Genomic DNA, 16,570 nt, shown 5'->3' on the forward strand with positions numbered 1-16,570 from the left:
AACTCAGCCTCATATATATGTCTAGGGAGCAGGAGTCCACCGGAGCGCCCTGCGGAAGTGGCCACAAAATGATGATTTGGCTACTAATGAGAGGCCATGAGCTCAACTCCTATTTACTTTAATAGATCTGAACTGCAGTACCAGGCATAACCCATGCACAGGTGTGGCGCTGTTCCTTCTTCCACAATCCCTTTAAGACTATTATGAAGTGTAACAGAGTGGATGAGATTGGAATAAATGATATATTTAGATGGAAATTCACAAACTGATGGAGTGCACACAATGAGCTTCAGAGTAAATCAATGTTTTTGTATTACTTAAAAAAAATCAATGCTCTCATGTTTATAGGTGCAGCAGCAATGCCGGGTATATTAGCCGACCCGCTGATCGACAGGTGATCAATGCCAAAACTGGATACTGCTAATTGGTGGTTTAGGCGTGAAATTACAATGTTGAGCACTGGTCATGAGGCACTGGATGTCTCAGCTAAACCTACTCGTACGTGTGACAGTATTGATATGTGTCCCCCAGACAGTATGACACAGGAGCCACTAAACAATTGTATTAGCTGGATTAACTGTATGTCCATGGACACTGTTTTTCTCCATTCCTATTTACAGTATCATTGTGAAAGCCTTCAGTACCGTATATTTTTCCCATAGCTCATGTCCCAATGACTTTGGGATATTAGCGAACCGGGGCTCCTAAGCTGTCCGTCAATCTAGGAGACCCTATACTATCTCTAAAATCAAGGATACTCCTGATGATGGAGAGGCCTGAGTCTCCTTCCTGGCCCTGATCCTGACCAGTCCTGATTCGATTCCCCCTCCCCTCTTCTCCAGGGAGGGAGGGGACAGGAGTGTGTATAAACCCACAGATAAAGACAGACAAGGGAAAAATCAAAACTCTGTCACACAACACGCACACATAAAGGTAAAGACAATAAGATATTCAGGAGGAAAACAAGAGCAGGAAGAAAGTACAAAACAACAGGGGTAAACTCTACAACTGTTCCAAGCGATAGGCACAACTTAAGCACAACTTTCACCAGCAAGTCTTGGACACCACACCTCACAGACCAACATAGAATAAACTATAGCTGGCATGGGTAGAAGGATTCCACCAGCATAAATAGGAGGGGAGCAGATGTGATAGGTCTCCTCACAACATTTAATTAAAGGAGTAAGCAGACTAGCAGATATTAACTCTTGCTAGCCTGGCACAATGAATCAGCACACAGCTGGTTGACTGCCGACTCTGCCTGTGTTAATTCCAGACACCAGAGAAACCATTGGGCAGAGTGTCAGAATATGTAATCTGAACAGAGTCCAATGCTGCTATGACAGTTCATTGGTGATAATAAGGTAATGACTCTTAGTTTTACTGCACGCTGTAAAGCAAGATGATTTTTTTTCTTACCAGCCTTTGCTGCATTCTGTTGTGCTGACATCAAGTGGTCAAGAAAACTGCAATTTTTAAATGTTATTTTTTTATTAATTCACATATGGATCATATAATTAGCAAAAATAGAATCAAATATCTTGTTTTCTGATAATGATGTTCTTAAGGCTCCAGGCACACAATATGTAGCCATAATAGACCTTTTTCCTCAGAGAAGGAAGTGGCCTATAGATGTGTATTAGACCTTCAGTCAATGTCCAAATGTCTCTGATTTCATAAAGAGAAGGATACCGATTATAGAATATTTCTGCATTGGATGGAGTATGTACACAAATTTTCTCTCTCCTCATGCATAGCCATTAGTGATGAGCGAGCACGACCATGCTCGGGTGCTCGTTACTTGTAACTAGTGATGAGTGGGCACTACCATGCTCGGGTGCTCGGTACTCGTAAATAGTAATGAGCGGGCACTACCATGCTCGGGTGCTCGGTACTCGTAACTAGTGATGAGCGGGCACTACCATGCTGGGGTGCTGGGTACTCGTAACTAGTGATGAGCGGGCACTACCATGCTCGGGTGCTCGGTACTCGTAAATAGTAATGAGCGGGCACTACTATGCTCGGGTGCTCGGTACTTGTAACTACCGTGTTTCCCCGAAAGTAGGACCCCCCCGAAAGTAAGGCAGGGTGGGGGTTTCGGGGGGGTCCGCCAATGTAGGGCACCCCCCGATTGTAAGGCAGGGTAGCGGGGGGGCCGGGGAATGTAAGGCCGCATATGGGTGGGGGTCCCTGGGGAAAGTACAGGAACTTACCGCTGCCGCTGTTCCCTCGCTCCATCCAGGCCTTCTCCAGTCTCGTGCCACCCGTGGTCCGCCTCCGGTGAATGGCCCCCGCAAGGCTGCCTGCTGGCCATCAGCTCGAGCTGTGATTGGCCAGTCAGCCGGCTCGCAGCTGATTGGCCCTCAGCTCGAGCTGTGATTGGCCGGTCAGCCGGCTCGCAGCTGATTGGCCCTCAGCTCGAGCTGCGATTGGCCGGTCAGCCGGCTCGCAGCTGATTGGCCCTCAGCTCGAGCTGCGATTGGCCAGTCAGCCGGCTAGCAGCTGATTGGCCGAAATCAGCCGCGACGTCACCGCCTGCAGGCTCGCTCCGATTTCGGTAAGTTCCGAAACTCTGTGTGTGTGTGTGTGTGTGTGTGTGTGTGTGTGTGTGTACGTACGGTATGTGTATGGGTGCCGTATGGGGCTGTGTGTGTGTGTGTACGTATGGTATGTGTATGGGTGCCGTATGGGGCTGTGTGTGTGTGTGTGTGTACGTGTACGTACGGTATGTGTATGGGTGCCGTATGGGGCTGTATGTGTCAGTGTACGGTACCGGTACGATATGTGTGTGGGTGCCGTGTGGGGCTGTACCGGTACCGTATGTGTCAGTGTGTGTGGTGGCAGAGTGGGGGGCAGAACCACTGTATGGGGAGGCTGCAGGGGGGAGGATGGGGTGGATGCCGGATCTCAAACAATGGGGAGGCTGCAGGGGGGAGGAAGGGGTGGATGCCAGATCTCAAACAATGGGGAGGCTGCAGGGGGGAGGAAGGGGTGGATGCCGGATCTCAAACAATGGGGAGGCTGCAGTGGGGAGGAAGGGGTGGATGCCAGATCTCAAACAATGGGGAGGCTGCAGGGGGGAGGAAGGGGTGGATGCCAGATCTCAAACAATGGGGAGGCTGCAGGGGGGAGGAAGGGGTGGATGCCGGATCTCAAACAATGGGGAGGCTGCAGGGGGGAGGATTGTCATTTTTTTTCCAATGTAAGGCCTCCCCCGAAAGTAAGGCAGGGTGGGACTTTTGGGGGTAAAATTAATGTAAGACAGGGCCTTACTTTCGGGGAAACACGGTAGTGATGAGCGAGCACTACCATGCTCAGGTGCTCAGTACTCGTAAATAGTAATGAGGGGGCACTACCATGCTCGGGTGCTCGGTACTCGTAACTAGTGATGAGCGAGCACTACCATGCTCAGGTGCTCAGTACTCGTAACTAGTGATGAGCGGGCACTACCATGCTCGGGTGCTCGGTACTCGTAAATAGTAATGAGCGGGCACTACCATGCTCGGGTGCTCGGTACTCGTAACTAGTGATGAGCGGGCACTACCATGCTCAGGTGCTCGGTACTCGTAACTAGTGATGAGCGGGCACTACCATGCTCGGGTGCTCTGTACTCGTAACTAGTGATGGGTGAGCACTACCATCCTCTGGTGCTCAGTACTTGTAACTAGTGATGAGTGGGCACTACCATGCTCGGGTGCTCCGTACTCATATCTAGTGATGAGTGGGCACTACCATGCTCGGGTGCTCTGTACTCATATCTAGTGATGAGTGGGCACTACCATGCTTGGGTGCTCAGTACTCATATCTAGTGATGAGCGAGCACTACCATGCTCGGGTGCTCAGTACTGGTAACTAGTGATGAGCGGGCACTACCATGCTCGGGTGCTCTGTACTCGTAACTAGTGATGGGTGAGCACTACCATCCTCTGGTGCTCAGTACTTGTAACTAGTGATGAGTGGGCACTACCATGCTCGGGTGCTCCGTACTCATATCTAGTGATGAGTGGGCACTACCATGCTCGGGTGCTCAGTACTCATATCTAGTGATGAGCGGGCACTACCATGCTCGGGTGCTCAGTACTCATATCTAGTGATGAGCGGGCACTACCATGCTCGGGTGCTTGATCCTCGTAACGAGCAATTGGACGCTTGGATGGGCGCGACTCGTGTACCAAGTGTAATGGAAGTCAATAAGGGACTAGAGCATTTTTCCAGGAAATTTTCAGCAAAAATGTCCGAGTTCCCCTTTGACTTCCATTACACTTGGTACACAAGTCGCGCACATCTGAGCGTCCAATTGCTCATTACGAGAATCGAGCACCCGAGCATGGTAGTGCTCACTCATCACTAGTTACAAGTACTGAGCACCCGAGCATAGTAGTGCCCGCTCATCACTAGATACGAGTACTGAGCAACTGAGCCTGGTAGTGCCCGCTCATCACTAGTTACCAGTACTGAGCACCTGAGCATGGTAGTGCCCGCTCATCACTAGTTACGAGTACCGAGCACCCGAGCATGGTAGTGCCCGCTCATCACTAGATAGGAGTACTGAGCACCCGAGCATGGTAGTGCCCGCTCATCACTAGTTACGAGTACAGAGCACCAGAGCATGGTAGTGCCCGCTCATCACTAGTTATGAGTACTGAGCACCCGAGCATGGTAGTGCCCGCTCATCACTAGTTATGAGTACTGAGCGCCCGAGCATGGTAGTGCCCGCTCATCACTAGATAGGAGTACTGAGCACCCGAGCATGGTAGTGCCCGCTCATCACTAGTTACGAGTACTGAGCACCCGAGCATGGTAGTGCCCGCTCATCACTAGTTACGAGTACTGAGCACCCGAGCATGGTAGTGCCCGCTCATCACTAGTTACGAGTACTGAGCACCCGAGCATGGTAGTGCCCGCTCATCTCTAGTTTCGTGTACTGAGCACCTGAGCATGGTAGTGCCCGCTCATCACTAGTTACAAGTACTGAGCGCCCGAGCATGGTAGTGCCCGCTCATCACTAGTAGCAACCATTCTAAATATGGACTATATATGACCAATATCTTCAGTGACAAGAAAATAGGGATCATTATTATATATATTTATTTTTTGTTACACTTTCTTTCAGAAATTTATTGAATTTGAAGATTCATTGGAGCAGGAGAAGAAAGATCTACAATACCAGGTGGAGGGCCTTGAATTCCAGGCTCGGCAGCAAGAGCTAAAAACCAAAAACTATGCTGACCAGAGTATGTATTACTGAGCATCAGTATGTGTGAATCCATGTCTTACTTAATAGTAATAATGATATTGTATGACTGAGGCCACACACGTTAGATGGATATTGGGGGGACGCTCTTCCGGCTCACAGCTATTCCTCACGACTTGAGATGAGCGATCCCGAGGTTCGGTGTTTGTACCAAACACAGGCTACAAAAAAAATATCCAGAGTTCGGATGCTTTACGTCTGCAAACCACTCACGTGAGCACCGCTGTGCCTGTGCTCGGGGACACTCGGTGCTCAGCCCAGTGTGAGCCGCTTGCCATAAATTTGCGCTAACTTCTTGGCGCATCTTTTTGGAGCACAGTGCCGTATCTTTAGCTCTACCCCTTTTATAGTGATTACGCGCCCTTTCACCATTCTGTCAGACAAGGAGCAGGAGGTAATCAATCAAAACGATCCCTCAAAAGGTGCTCAATAAATGCAACGATTATCTCAAAAAGGCTCCCATGGACAAATGTATGGTGTACATCCGCCGATATGAATCAAAACACCATCAAAAGTAAAATATATATATTTTTGTATTTGAAAAATGTTAAAAAGTAGACAAATAATTAAAAACAATAGAGGAGCAAAATATTCAATAATAGAAAGGGAAATTCTAAAGGCAGTATATGCAAATATAAATACCAGAGGGACTACTAAAAATAGGTAAACAAATGCTAATATATGAGATAATGCTAAATACTTCATGTGTAAAATAGAAAACCACAGTAAAATATAGAGTGTTCTCCATAAATATTCCTTTTAAACCACTATCAATAAATAAAGTGCATAGTGCTCAGAGATGTAAGTGCTGCAATTGAAATACGAGGAATAAGGGATACATTTTAAGTGTGCATTACCTATATGTAGAGTCAGTGGAGTTTGCCTGCCTGCTGCCCGACGCGCGTTTCGTCCTGCATTGGACTTTCTCAAGGGAGGGTATTGAAGAAAGTAGGAGCAGGAGGTGTCTTAGTCATGAAACACAGAATTCTGGCACATTTTGCTTAATAAATCTTCCCTGTATAGCCACCATACAGATTGTCATTGGAAGATAATCAGCCTTGGACATAATGGTCCACTACCTCTGGACATCACTCACCCTTCAATGGTATCCGTGGAATTCATGGATAGTCTATGGCGCTGTTCACATGTCCATGTATTCTTCTAGACTGAGTAGTCCACATAAACTCACAAAGACATGTCAATATCGGCAATGCAAGTCTATGGGTGAATGAAGAAAATCGAACAGCATTGGGATGACATTGACATCCCCCAACTCTATATTGGGGAAGATTAATGGCAGATGAACTTTCATACACCCGTTCCTTTGATTTAAAGGGGAGATGAGACACTGCCTGACAGTGATAACACTTAAACGTATGGGGAACTGGGGAGAGATTACAGTTAAAACACACAGATTGCTAATATTCCCAATTTTCATGGACCGTATCTAGATGACCATAGAGGTAGATAATCCCAGTGAGCGCTTGTATATTTTTATGTTTATTGATAAACCTCATATTGGTAAAATTCCTTAATCACTGAACTGTATTTCAGTTTCCAGGCTAGAAGAGCGAGAGTCAGAAATGAAAAAAGAATACAATGCCTTGCACCAGAGACACACGGAGGTAAAAATGTCAGAAATGTTGTAATAGATTTTTTCCTTAAATAGGACCTGTCACTTGCTAAAAAAAATGGTTAAATATCTTGTTGAAATCCCTAAGCTCTCCTGATTCTGCTGTTCTTTTCCGTTTTGTGCTGCGTTACTCCATTACAGAGATATTCACATTTATTGATTTTGCAGCGCATTATGTGAAATCTCTGTCTGCAGAACTGTGTATATCTCCACAGTCTTCTTTGGGGGCATGTTCTTTTCCGTTCCTCAATAGCATTGGAAATAGCTGTGATTGCACTTTTTCCTCTTCCCTTCCAGACATTGCCACTCTCTCCCCAGAGGACTTGTAAGGAATGCCCAGTTGGACTGCAAGCAGAGATTTCACATAGTGCGCTCCAAAAGCAATAAATGTAAATATTTATACATTGGAGTGGCACAGCACAAAACGTAAAAGAGCATCAGAATCGGGAGAGATCAAGGATTTTTTTTATCTTTTTACACTTTTTTTTATTTAATTCAATATTTTTGAGCAAGTGACAGCTTTTACAGCTATGTAAATTGACCATCACGTATTTTGCTCCAGGTTTGCCGCACATACATGCTATGCACTGTTAAAGGGTAAAATCTGTAAGGAAAAGAGTAGAGCATGTCAATTTATGGTTGGATTCTTTAGATTAGATCAATTTTCATTTATGATTAGTGGTACTGTAATATGCTACAGCTTTTCCACTAAGTAAATTCAGGTGGAAAATCTCAAACACATGCACCACTTGTGAAAATCTAAAGAATGTACAGTACAGACCAAAAGTTTGGACACACCTTCTCATCTCTAGAACAACTGTTAAGAGGAGACTTTGTGCAGCAGCCTTCATGGTAATATAGCTGCTAGGAAACCACTGCTAAGGACAGGCAACAAGCAGAAGAGACTTGTTTGGGCTAAAGAGCACAAGGAATGGACATTAGACCAGTGGAAATCTGTGCTTTGCCTGATGAGTTCAAATTTGAGAAAAGGTGAATGGATGCACATGGCTGTTTCCCACCGTGAAACATGGAGGAGGAGGTGTGATGGTGTGGGGATGCTTTACTGGTGACACTGTTGGGGATTTATTCAAAATTGAAGGCATACAGAACCAGCATGGCTACCACAGCATCTTGCAGCGGCGTGCTATTCCATCCGGTTTGCGTTTAGTTGGATCATCATTTATTTTTCAACAGGACAATGACCCCAAACACACCCCCAGGCTGTGTAAGGGCTATTTGACTAAGAAGGAGAGTGATGGGGTGCTACGCCAGATGACCTGGCCTCCACAGTCACCAGACCTGAACCCAATGGAGATGGTTTGGGGTGAGCTGGACCGCAGAGTGAAGGCAAAAGGGCCAACAAGTGCTAAGCATCTCTGGGAACTCCTTCAAGACTGTTGGAAAACCATTTCCGGTGACCACCTCTTGAAGCTCATTAAGAGAATGCCAAGAGTGTGCAAAGCAGTAATCAAAGCAAAAGGTGGCTACTTTGAATAACCTAGAATATAAGATATATTTTCAGTTGTTTCACACTTTTTTAAGTATTTCATTCCACATATTTTAATTCATAGTTTTGATGCCTTCAATGTAAATCTACAATTTTCAGAGTCCTGAAAATAAAGAAAACTCTTTGAATGAGAAGGTGTGTCCAAACTTTTGGTCTGTACTGTATATAACTGTGAAAGTGTAGACACAAGATGTTCATTGACTCTATTGCTCTTGTTACATAATATACTCCAGAGCTGCATTCACAATTCTGCTAGTTGTCATAGGAAAACAGCATCCCAAACTGCTTAGCAGAACTCCTCTAATACAATAGTAAAAAGAAATAAGCCTATACTCACCTCCGGTGTGGCCGCAGTTCCGGCGATGTCTAAAGCCGTGTTCCAGGGGCCAATGTGACATTATATGACACGTGGGCCCCGTGACTAATCAGTGCCAGATGTCTGTGTCTCCCCGCTTTCGGACATTTGAGCAGGATATGAGTGCTGCTCTGACTTCCTGCTTAAATGTAGTGGACAACCCCTTTAAGCCGGAAAGGAATGCTTATCTATTTCATCTCCAAGGCCTACAGAATTGTGAATACAGCTCTAGCTATAACTTCAATTTAGCATAATATCGATAATGTTCTGTAGTTCATATACAGGTTTGTCTCTCAAAGCCTTAAGCAGCCATTCTGTCTTCCTTACAGATGATTCAGACATATGTGGAACATATTGAACGATCCAAACTACAGCAAGTTGCTGGCAACAGCCAATCAGATGGCGGCGTCACGGGCCGAAGGTGGGGGTTTCATGAAATGAGAAATCAATACGTTTTTGAAGCAAAACTTTTTTGTTATTGGAACTTTATATATTTTTTTTAATTTGCAATCCAGAAACACCCCAACCCCCAAAATATACGCAGATGAAGAAAACAGGGTCTTTAGGGCTACCTATTGGAAGTAACAATCCTGGAAATCAGTATTGACACTTGAGAGCACTTTGTCACAGGAGTTACGATATAAAGCTACACCTGAATATTCTTCAGAAACAGACTGTCACTTATAGACAGCTATTTTGGCATAATTGACCTTAGGCAGTGGAGAAGACTAATCAGCTGGATGTGAGGTCTGCAAATTAGGGCCTAAGGGGTAAAATTTCTCTTTAAAGGAGTCGTCTCAACTTCTTAAATAGGTAAAAATTGCACTTACCAGACCCCTAACAGTTAAAGTTGGCAAGTGAATGGGCTCTCACATGCTAATCTGCATCACTGTCAGGTCCTCCTGTGCTCTACAGCGGTTGGCTCCCCCTAGTGACTGGAAGCAGAATTGTGAGGGTAGGCATGGACTATAGGCCGTTTGTCCAGATGTAATAAGATGATCTGTGTGTATATAATCAAAGCATAGATGTCGTTGCATAATTATTTGAATGTCTATATGACAATCGCATAGAAGCTTCGTAATATGATTCTTAGATGTGTGTTCAGCAAGGTGTTAACAAAGATAATGAAGCCAAAATGAATAATGAACAGATAAGTATTCATAATATACTGAGAGAATTTATAATCTGTTGGTTCTCACCAGGTGGGATGTGGGATGTTGACTCCTTGTTCTTGCTCCAAGGTCAAATGTTGTATGGTATAATCATGATTTTTAATACATGAGCCAGAAACTAGCTTCAGCTCAAGCAGTGAACACGTCTCAGCGTCATCATTGTCAGAATTAATTATATCTGCGCAGATCGATTTGAGATCCGTTTCTCTGACCCTGGGAAATCCCATTTGTGGTTTCCCCAAAATTCCCAACCTTGACAGTATCACTCGTATGGAGTGATACTGGTACCTGATCAGTTTGTGAGAGCTGCAGTGCAATGCGAGGGACCTGACAGCAACGCAGATCTGTGTGAGAGCCCATCCACCATTGGCACTTGCCCACTGAAATTGTTTGTGATCTGGTGAATGCAATTATTATTTTATTTTTTTCTTTTGGGGGGGGGCGGGGTCTGCCTTTTTTTGAGAATGTTTGCTTTCTTTTGGGGATCTCTGCTATCATTGATAAAGAGTTCTGCTATATTCTTTAACTTTTTTAGCTGCTTGAACACTTTCTTATAGAACCACAACTAGGGCTTATTTTTGGAGTAGGGCTTATATTTTACGTAAACTCAAAAAAGTCCCCAAAATCCTACTAAGACTTCTTTTCAGGGTAGATCTTATTTTCATGGAAAACTTAGTACTTTGTGACTATGTGTATTGCATTGGACAATGTATTGACTCTGGATAGTGGCACATGAAGTCCCTATTGTTCTATATTATGCACCCTCCATAGAACATACACTCTTTTTGTCATAGATCCTGATAAATATAGACTCATAGAAATCTATGACTGCAGTAATTTCGATCCATGCAACGTAGGATGCCCAAAGACAAGTGACTGCATTTTTGACAGATTGACCCCCTCTTCGTAATTCCTTCCATATTTGCCGAGTATAATTTTATGTATTTTATTTCTATATCTGTACATATTGTTTTTCCCGTATGGATTGATGGCTGTTTGTGATACTGCACTCAGTGACCCATGTGCATGTTGGTCATTGGAGGACGCTGTTTGTATAATGTTAATTTTGCAGCATTATGGATCACGGAACACAATTGTGTTACACAGTATATGATATTTTGGAAGATATTGTGGATATAACACAATTGTTTCTCGTGACGATGGGGTGTAACCTCTGACCTGTACTGATTACAACTATTGCTCTATAGTTGGCAGCTGCTGATTACCGATTCGCCGCCATGTCTGTGTGCTACATCGCTCTTGCGCTTGCTCATTCGATTTACTTTTTTCATATTTTTCTGCATGGACCGGGCATCTAACCGCTGTTTTCCTGTCTTGCTTCTCGTGCTGTGGCCGCTGTGTTTTGGGTGTTTTGTCTGTGAATTCTCACTGCAGTCACCGCCAGTCATGGAGGAAGAGGTAAATGTCCATGTCATTGGGTATAAGTATTTACTCGCTAAGTTGTCTTTGGCCATGTTCCCTTGTTGCATTTTTTATGCTGCACATTTTCTGCAGGTGTCAGCACTAAATTCTGCAATAGGAATTTGCTCTGATTGGATTTTTATTATTATTTTTATTATTATTTTTTATTATTATTATTATTATTATTATTATTATTATTATTAGTAGTAGTAGTAGTAGTAGTAGTAGTAGTATTATTGCAATCAACATTTTTTTATTTTATTTGTGCAGATTTGACACATGTTTTAATATTTTTTTTTTGGGTGCAGAAAGGAATAAAATTCTGCACTTAAAAATAGCCTTGAATTTTTTATGCATTTTTTTTGTAGACTCCCCATTGAAACCTAGAGGGAATTAATGCACCAAAAAGGCACCGTTCCACCACATATTTAAACACACAGTGGATATGTGTCACACTAGGTACAGGGAAGTACCAAGCGAAGGGCGAAAGGGAAGGGAAACCCTGTGTCTAGGGAAGGGGGAGATGGTGACCTTGGACCGAACCTACTGCTGGTCCCTGGGGTCCCTCACCACCCTAGATAGGTTCCGCACCTATGCGCCAAGCAGGATACCTGACCCTAGGTATACCTAATGCTGGGCCCTAAATGGGGAATGGGTGAGATGAGCTTTTCGTCGACCCCACTAAACACTAATAGATGACACAAGGGGGACACATAGGGATATGTCTGCGTAGATAAGATTTTATACCCCTATGCCTACTGTGGACACCTCATACAAAGAGAGCAATCACTGGAGAAGGACATGGTCAGAAAAATAGATGTCACGCTAGGTACGGGGGGGGGGAAGTACCAAGTGAGCGGCAAAAGGTAAGGAAGGGGACCCCTGTGTCTAGAGAAAGGGTAGATTGTGACTCCTGACCAAACCTACAGCTGGGCCCTAGGGTCCCTCACCACCCTAGATAGGATCCGCACCTATGTGCCAAGCCGGATACCTGACCCTAGGTATCCCTACTTCTGGACCCTAAATAGGGAACGGATGGGATGAGCTCTTTGTCAACCCCACTAAACACTGGAGAAGACACAAGGAGGACACACGGGGAAAAGCATGAACTACTTATCCACAGATGACTCAGGTAGAAGTTCAGCAGAGCTTTCTGCAACGATACCACAGAGCAGTGCAAGCCACCTGCTTGCACCCAGGGCTTGAATAAACTGAAGAATATCACCAGGATCAGTCCAGGGAAGATGGGAGTATTTAACACTAGAACTACTGAGGTAGTCATTTTGACTACTTTGCACCATGTATTTCTATATAGGTGTCACGAGTCCAGTAGTTCTAGTGTTAAGCACATGGAATATACTGATAATCAGCAGCTGGATGGAAGGAGGGCTCCGTTGGGTCCTAAACGGGAAGAGATGCAAACCCAGCAGGAAAGCTACCTAGTACAATGAATACTGACAGCAGAAACAATGGAAAGTCAGGGAGAATTTTGCACAGCCAAACACTGTGACCTTCTATTGCTAGAAACCACATGACTGTCTCACTCGTGACACACCCGTAACAATATGAGTTTTCATGAAATCACATCCATTTTGCTTGGACCTTTGAATACAATTTCCTGCACCAAAAAAGCATAGTGGGAACATAGCCATAGTTCACACAAAGTGGGTTTTATGGGGAGCTTAAAAAAACCCCCTAAAAATGACATTTTGTAGTGCAGAATTCCAGCCTTTCTGCACAAAAAAAAAAACATTAAGAAAACACTCCAAATCTGCAGCAAATAAAAGCATAATGAAAAATAAAGAATACATTAAAAAATCTAATAAATAAGCATCAGAGCTGATTACCATTATGTGTTTTGATACTGATTCCTGCAGAATAAATGCAGCTTTAACGCTACATGTGAACATGGCCTTACACTGCTCAGCAGAGGTTATAGTGTTCTGTTTAGTTCCACTTTCATATTGGTTTCTCTTTATTGTTTCAATGCATCTAACAGTGAAAAATGAAGCAAAATCTCCTCTGTGTCTTCAGCTCCTATGCAGTTTTGTGTGTCTCTATGGTAACAGACTACTACGTAACAAGTCCCTTATAGTATGTTCCTGAAGGTCCTTTCTTCTGAACTTTTCATCTTGCTAACATAGGTTTAAGAGGTCATTATAATGTAGGGGTTGGATAAAAGGGAGTATGATTGCAGGATCTGACGACACAGTGTTTGTAGTCTGTTACCATGGATACACAGAATATAATTTTTATTCTAATCATACCAGTATTTAGTAATATTTTAAAGTGAATCGGTCACCAGGTCTTTCCTACCTTATCTGAGTGCAGCATGATGTAGGGGAAGAGACCCTGATTCCATAGATGTGTCACTTACTTTACTGGGGGGGCGCAGTTGTGATACAATTACAGTTTCCTCTCCTGAAGATCTAGTAGAGCTTGGAACACTGAACTGTGTGTAACCCGGCCTACACCACTGATTAGCAGCTTTCCGACACATAAAGCTGCCAATCAGTGATGGAGGCGGGGTTATACAGAGCAAGCTGACTAGAAGAAGGAGACACCTAGTCCTGAAGTGATAATGTCCTGCTGATAAAACACTTATTTAGTGGCAACAACAATGCACATCCTAGTAAGTGACATATTACTGAGCCCAGTGTCTATGTCCCTACATCATGCAGCTCTCAGATTACATAGCAAAAACCTGCTGATAGTTTCCTCTTACATCCTGACTCTATTCTACCCAGAATAGCCTCTAGCCCCCGTCCACCATGATCCTCCGCAGAGGTGGAATGGGGCCCAAATCTATATTTTTTGCCTGCAAACCGAATCCCACCTTGCTAAAAAAAAATGAATACTGTGTTCTACAAGATTATTCTGCCTTCCTATTCTTCTGACATGTACCATATCTTATTCTCTATTCCTCAGCCGAAAGGAGCGCCCAAATTCTCTCAACGTCTTTTCACTGGCGGACGGAATGGTACGTGGGCAGGTGGGTGGCAAGATCACCCCGAGCTCGGACCACTGGCACCTGAGTGACCTCAGCCAGCTAAAGTCCAGCTTCATTTACAAGGTTGGCTCAGATATTCATGGGAACAGAGTGTGTCTTCATCCCCATCTCATCCATCCTTGTAATGGACATTGATAGAAGGTCATGTGGCTGTTTGATGTGAATCACTAAGAGGGGGGATTTTTGACTCCTAGGCCCATTGTCAGACTTGATTTCGTACATATCACACCATGCCCAAATTTTTAAGCTTAAATCTTACCCTTTACATTATGTCGCCACTGCACGTTCATCCTGTACACCGCATGTTTGTTCAGTGTTAGCCCGCCTGTCGCCCATTGTGTATCTGCGGGTATACATGATATCTATCAATCACTGGTGAGAGGGGCGGGAAGAAGTCGGAATATCCCTATTCTCATCAATAAAGCAGGTCTCTAACCAATAAGCCTAAAACAGGGCAGTAAAGTGATGACAGATCCACCATAAAATACTCTACATCATTTTGGCTAGAACTCTTGATAATCCAATATATCGAGGAGCCTATCATCATCAAGCATATTACATGGGTAAAACTTCAAACTGCCTGTAAAAACAAATTAATTATGGAGGATTTTTAATCGTATAGTTTTCTGCATAGGTTACCGGTCAACTCTGCCGAAGTGGCTGGTCTCCTAGACAAGGAGAACAGCACTTACAAGCTCTTTGCAATAGAGTTTGTAAGCGCTGTAATGAAGTTGGCTGCTTCTGGCCAGTTTCAGAGCTCCTGTGCTCCTGATGCTGCAGTGGCAAAAGTGACTCTGCTTGCAGCATGGGATGGGGCACAATTTTGGCAGGCAGCACAGCTAATGCCGCTAGTCCAAACCGTCAATCATCAGGAGTACACCACCCCCTGGCAAATAGGAAGTCAGAAACAGGGCAGTGATGAACACCTAAAGATAGAGGCTGTGACAACACCTTTAATTGGTATATATAATCATATGGGATTTTCACCTTGGCCATCAGGGGACACACCTGTGCCAAATAGACTGGGATGATGTCAGCAGAGTCTCTTTAAGGTCAGAATCACACTTGCTAGTGCCTCGCGTGTTTCTCGCGCGAGTCTCTCATGGTAGAACCCGGCATGGCCGCACACTATGCATACAGGAGTGTCTGAGCTGCATAGAGATACATGCAACCGACCCGCTCCTGTCAGGGGAGTGTGCGACCATGCCGGGTTCTACCATGAGAGACTCGCGCGAGAAACACGCGAGGCACTAGCAAGTGTGATTCTGGCCTAAAGGGCAGTGGATTGATAAACCTATTCTACTGCCGGAGGCCAACATAAGGCAAACACTTAGGGGGGCTTTAAACGTTGCGACATCGCTTCCGAAATATCGTCGGGGTCACGTTGTTAATGACGCACATCCGGCGCCGGTAGCAACATCGCAATGTGTAAATCCTAGATGCGCTGATAAACGATCGCAAAAGCGTCGAAAATCGGTGATCTGTGTAGCGTCGTTCATTTTCATAATGTCGGGTTGACCGCAGGTACAATGTTGTTTGTCGTTCCTGCAGCTCCACACATCGCTGTGTGTAAACTCGCAGGAGCGACAAACATCTCCTTACCTGTGTCCCAACGGCAATGCGGAAGGAAAGAGGTGGGCGGGATGTTATGTCCCGCTCATCTCCGCCCCTCCGCTTCTATTGGCCAGCCGATTAGTGACGTCACGGTGACGCCGAACGCACCTCCCCCTTGAAGGAGGGATTGTTCAGCGGTCACAGCAACGTCGCCGAGCAGGTATGTGCGTGTGAAGCTGCCGTAGCGATAATGTTCGCTACGGCAGCAATCACCACATATTGCATGTGCGACGGGGGCGGCTACTATCACGCTTGGCATCGCTAGCGATGTTGCAGCGTATAAAGTACCCCTTAAAAGTTGGGTTTACAAGGGAAGATTTCTACCCAAAATAAGCACCAATCAACGATATAACATGTCAATTAGTATCTGTTCAAGGCCCTTTTCCAAGGGCAAAGCAAACTGGATATGGATGAACGATCCGATCATTCAGTTCAGATATGGTTTCCCTTTTGTCAGCACCACCCCCACCTTTATATGGATAGATATGCTGGCAATGGCAATGATCTTTAGGCAGCATACACCATGCCATTAGTCAATGAACTGTCATTTTGTGGCTGTTTACAGCCATGTTCACATGGGCCACTGACTGTTACAAATGCTCA

General features: G+C 44.7%; 1 protein-coding gene across 1 annotated transcript in view; it reads left to right on the top strand.

Moving 5' to 3' along the window:
• Nucleotides 1–16,570, top strand: part of MAPK8IP3 (mitogen-activated protein kinase 8 interacting protein 3) — an 87,628-nt gene that overhangs the window by 25,752 nt on the left and 45,306 nt on the right. The window contains exons 2-5 of the mRNA XM_075318269.1: nucleotides 5,114–5,234; nucleotides 6,809–6,879; nucleotides 9,079–9,170; nucleotides 14,272–14,416. Of these exons, the coding sequence (XP_075174384.1) occupies nucleotides 5,114–5,234; nucleotides 6,809–6,879; nucleotides 9,079–9,170; nucleotides 14,272–14,416 (429 nt within the window). The remainder of the gene's footprint in view (nucleotides 1–5,113; nucleotides 5,235–6,808; nucleotides 6,880–9,078; nucleotides 9,171–14,271; nucleotides 14,417–16,570) is intronic.

Source organism: Anomaloglossus baeobatrachus, chromosome 7 (genome assembly GCF_048569485.1).
Source record: "Anomaloglossus baeobatrachus isolate aAnoBae1 chromosome 7, aAnoBae1.hap1, whole genome shotgun sequence".
Classification (NCBI taxonomy): domain Eukaryota; kingdom Metazoa; phylum Chordata; class Amphibia; order Anura; family Aromobatidae; genus Anomaloglossus; species Anomaloglossus baeobatrachus.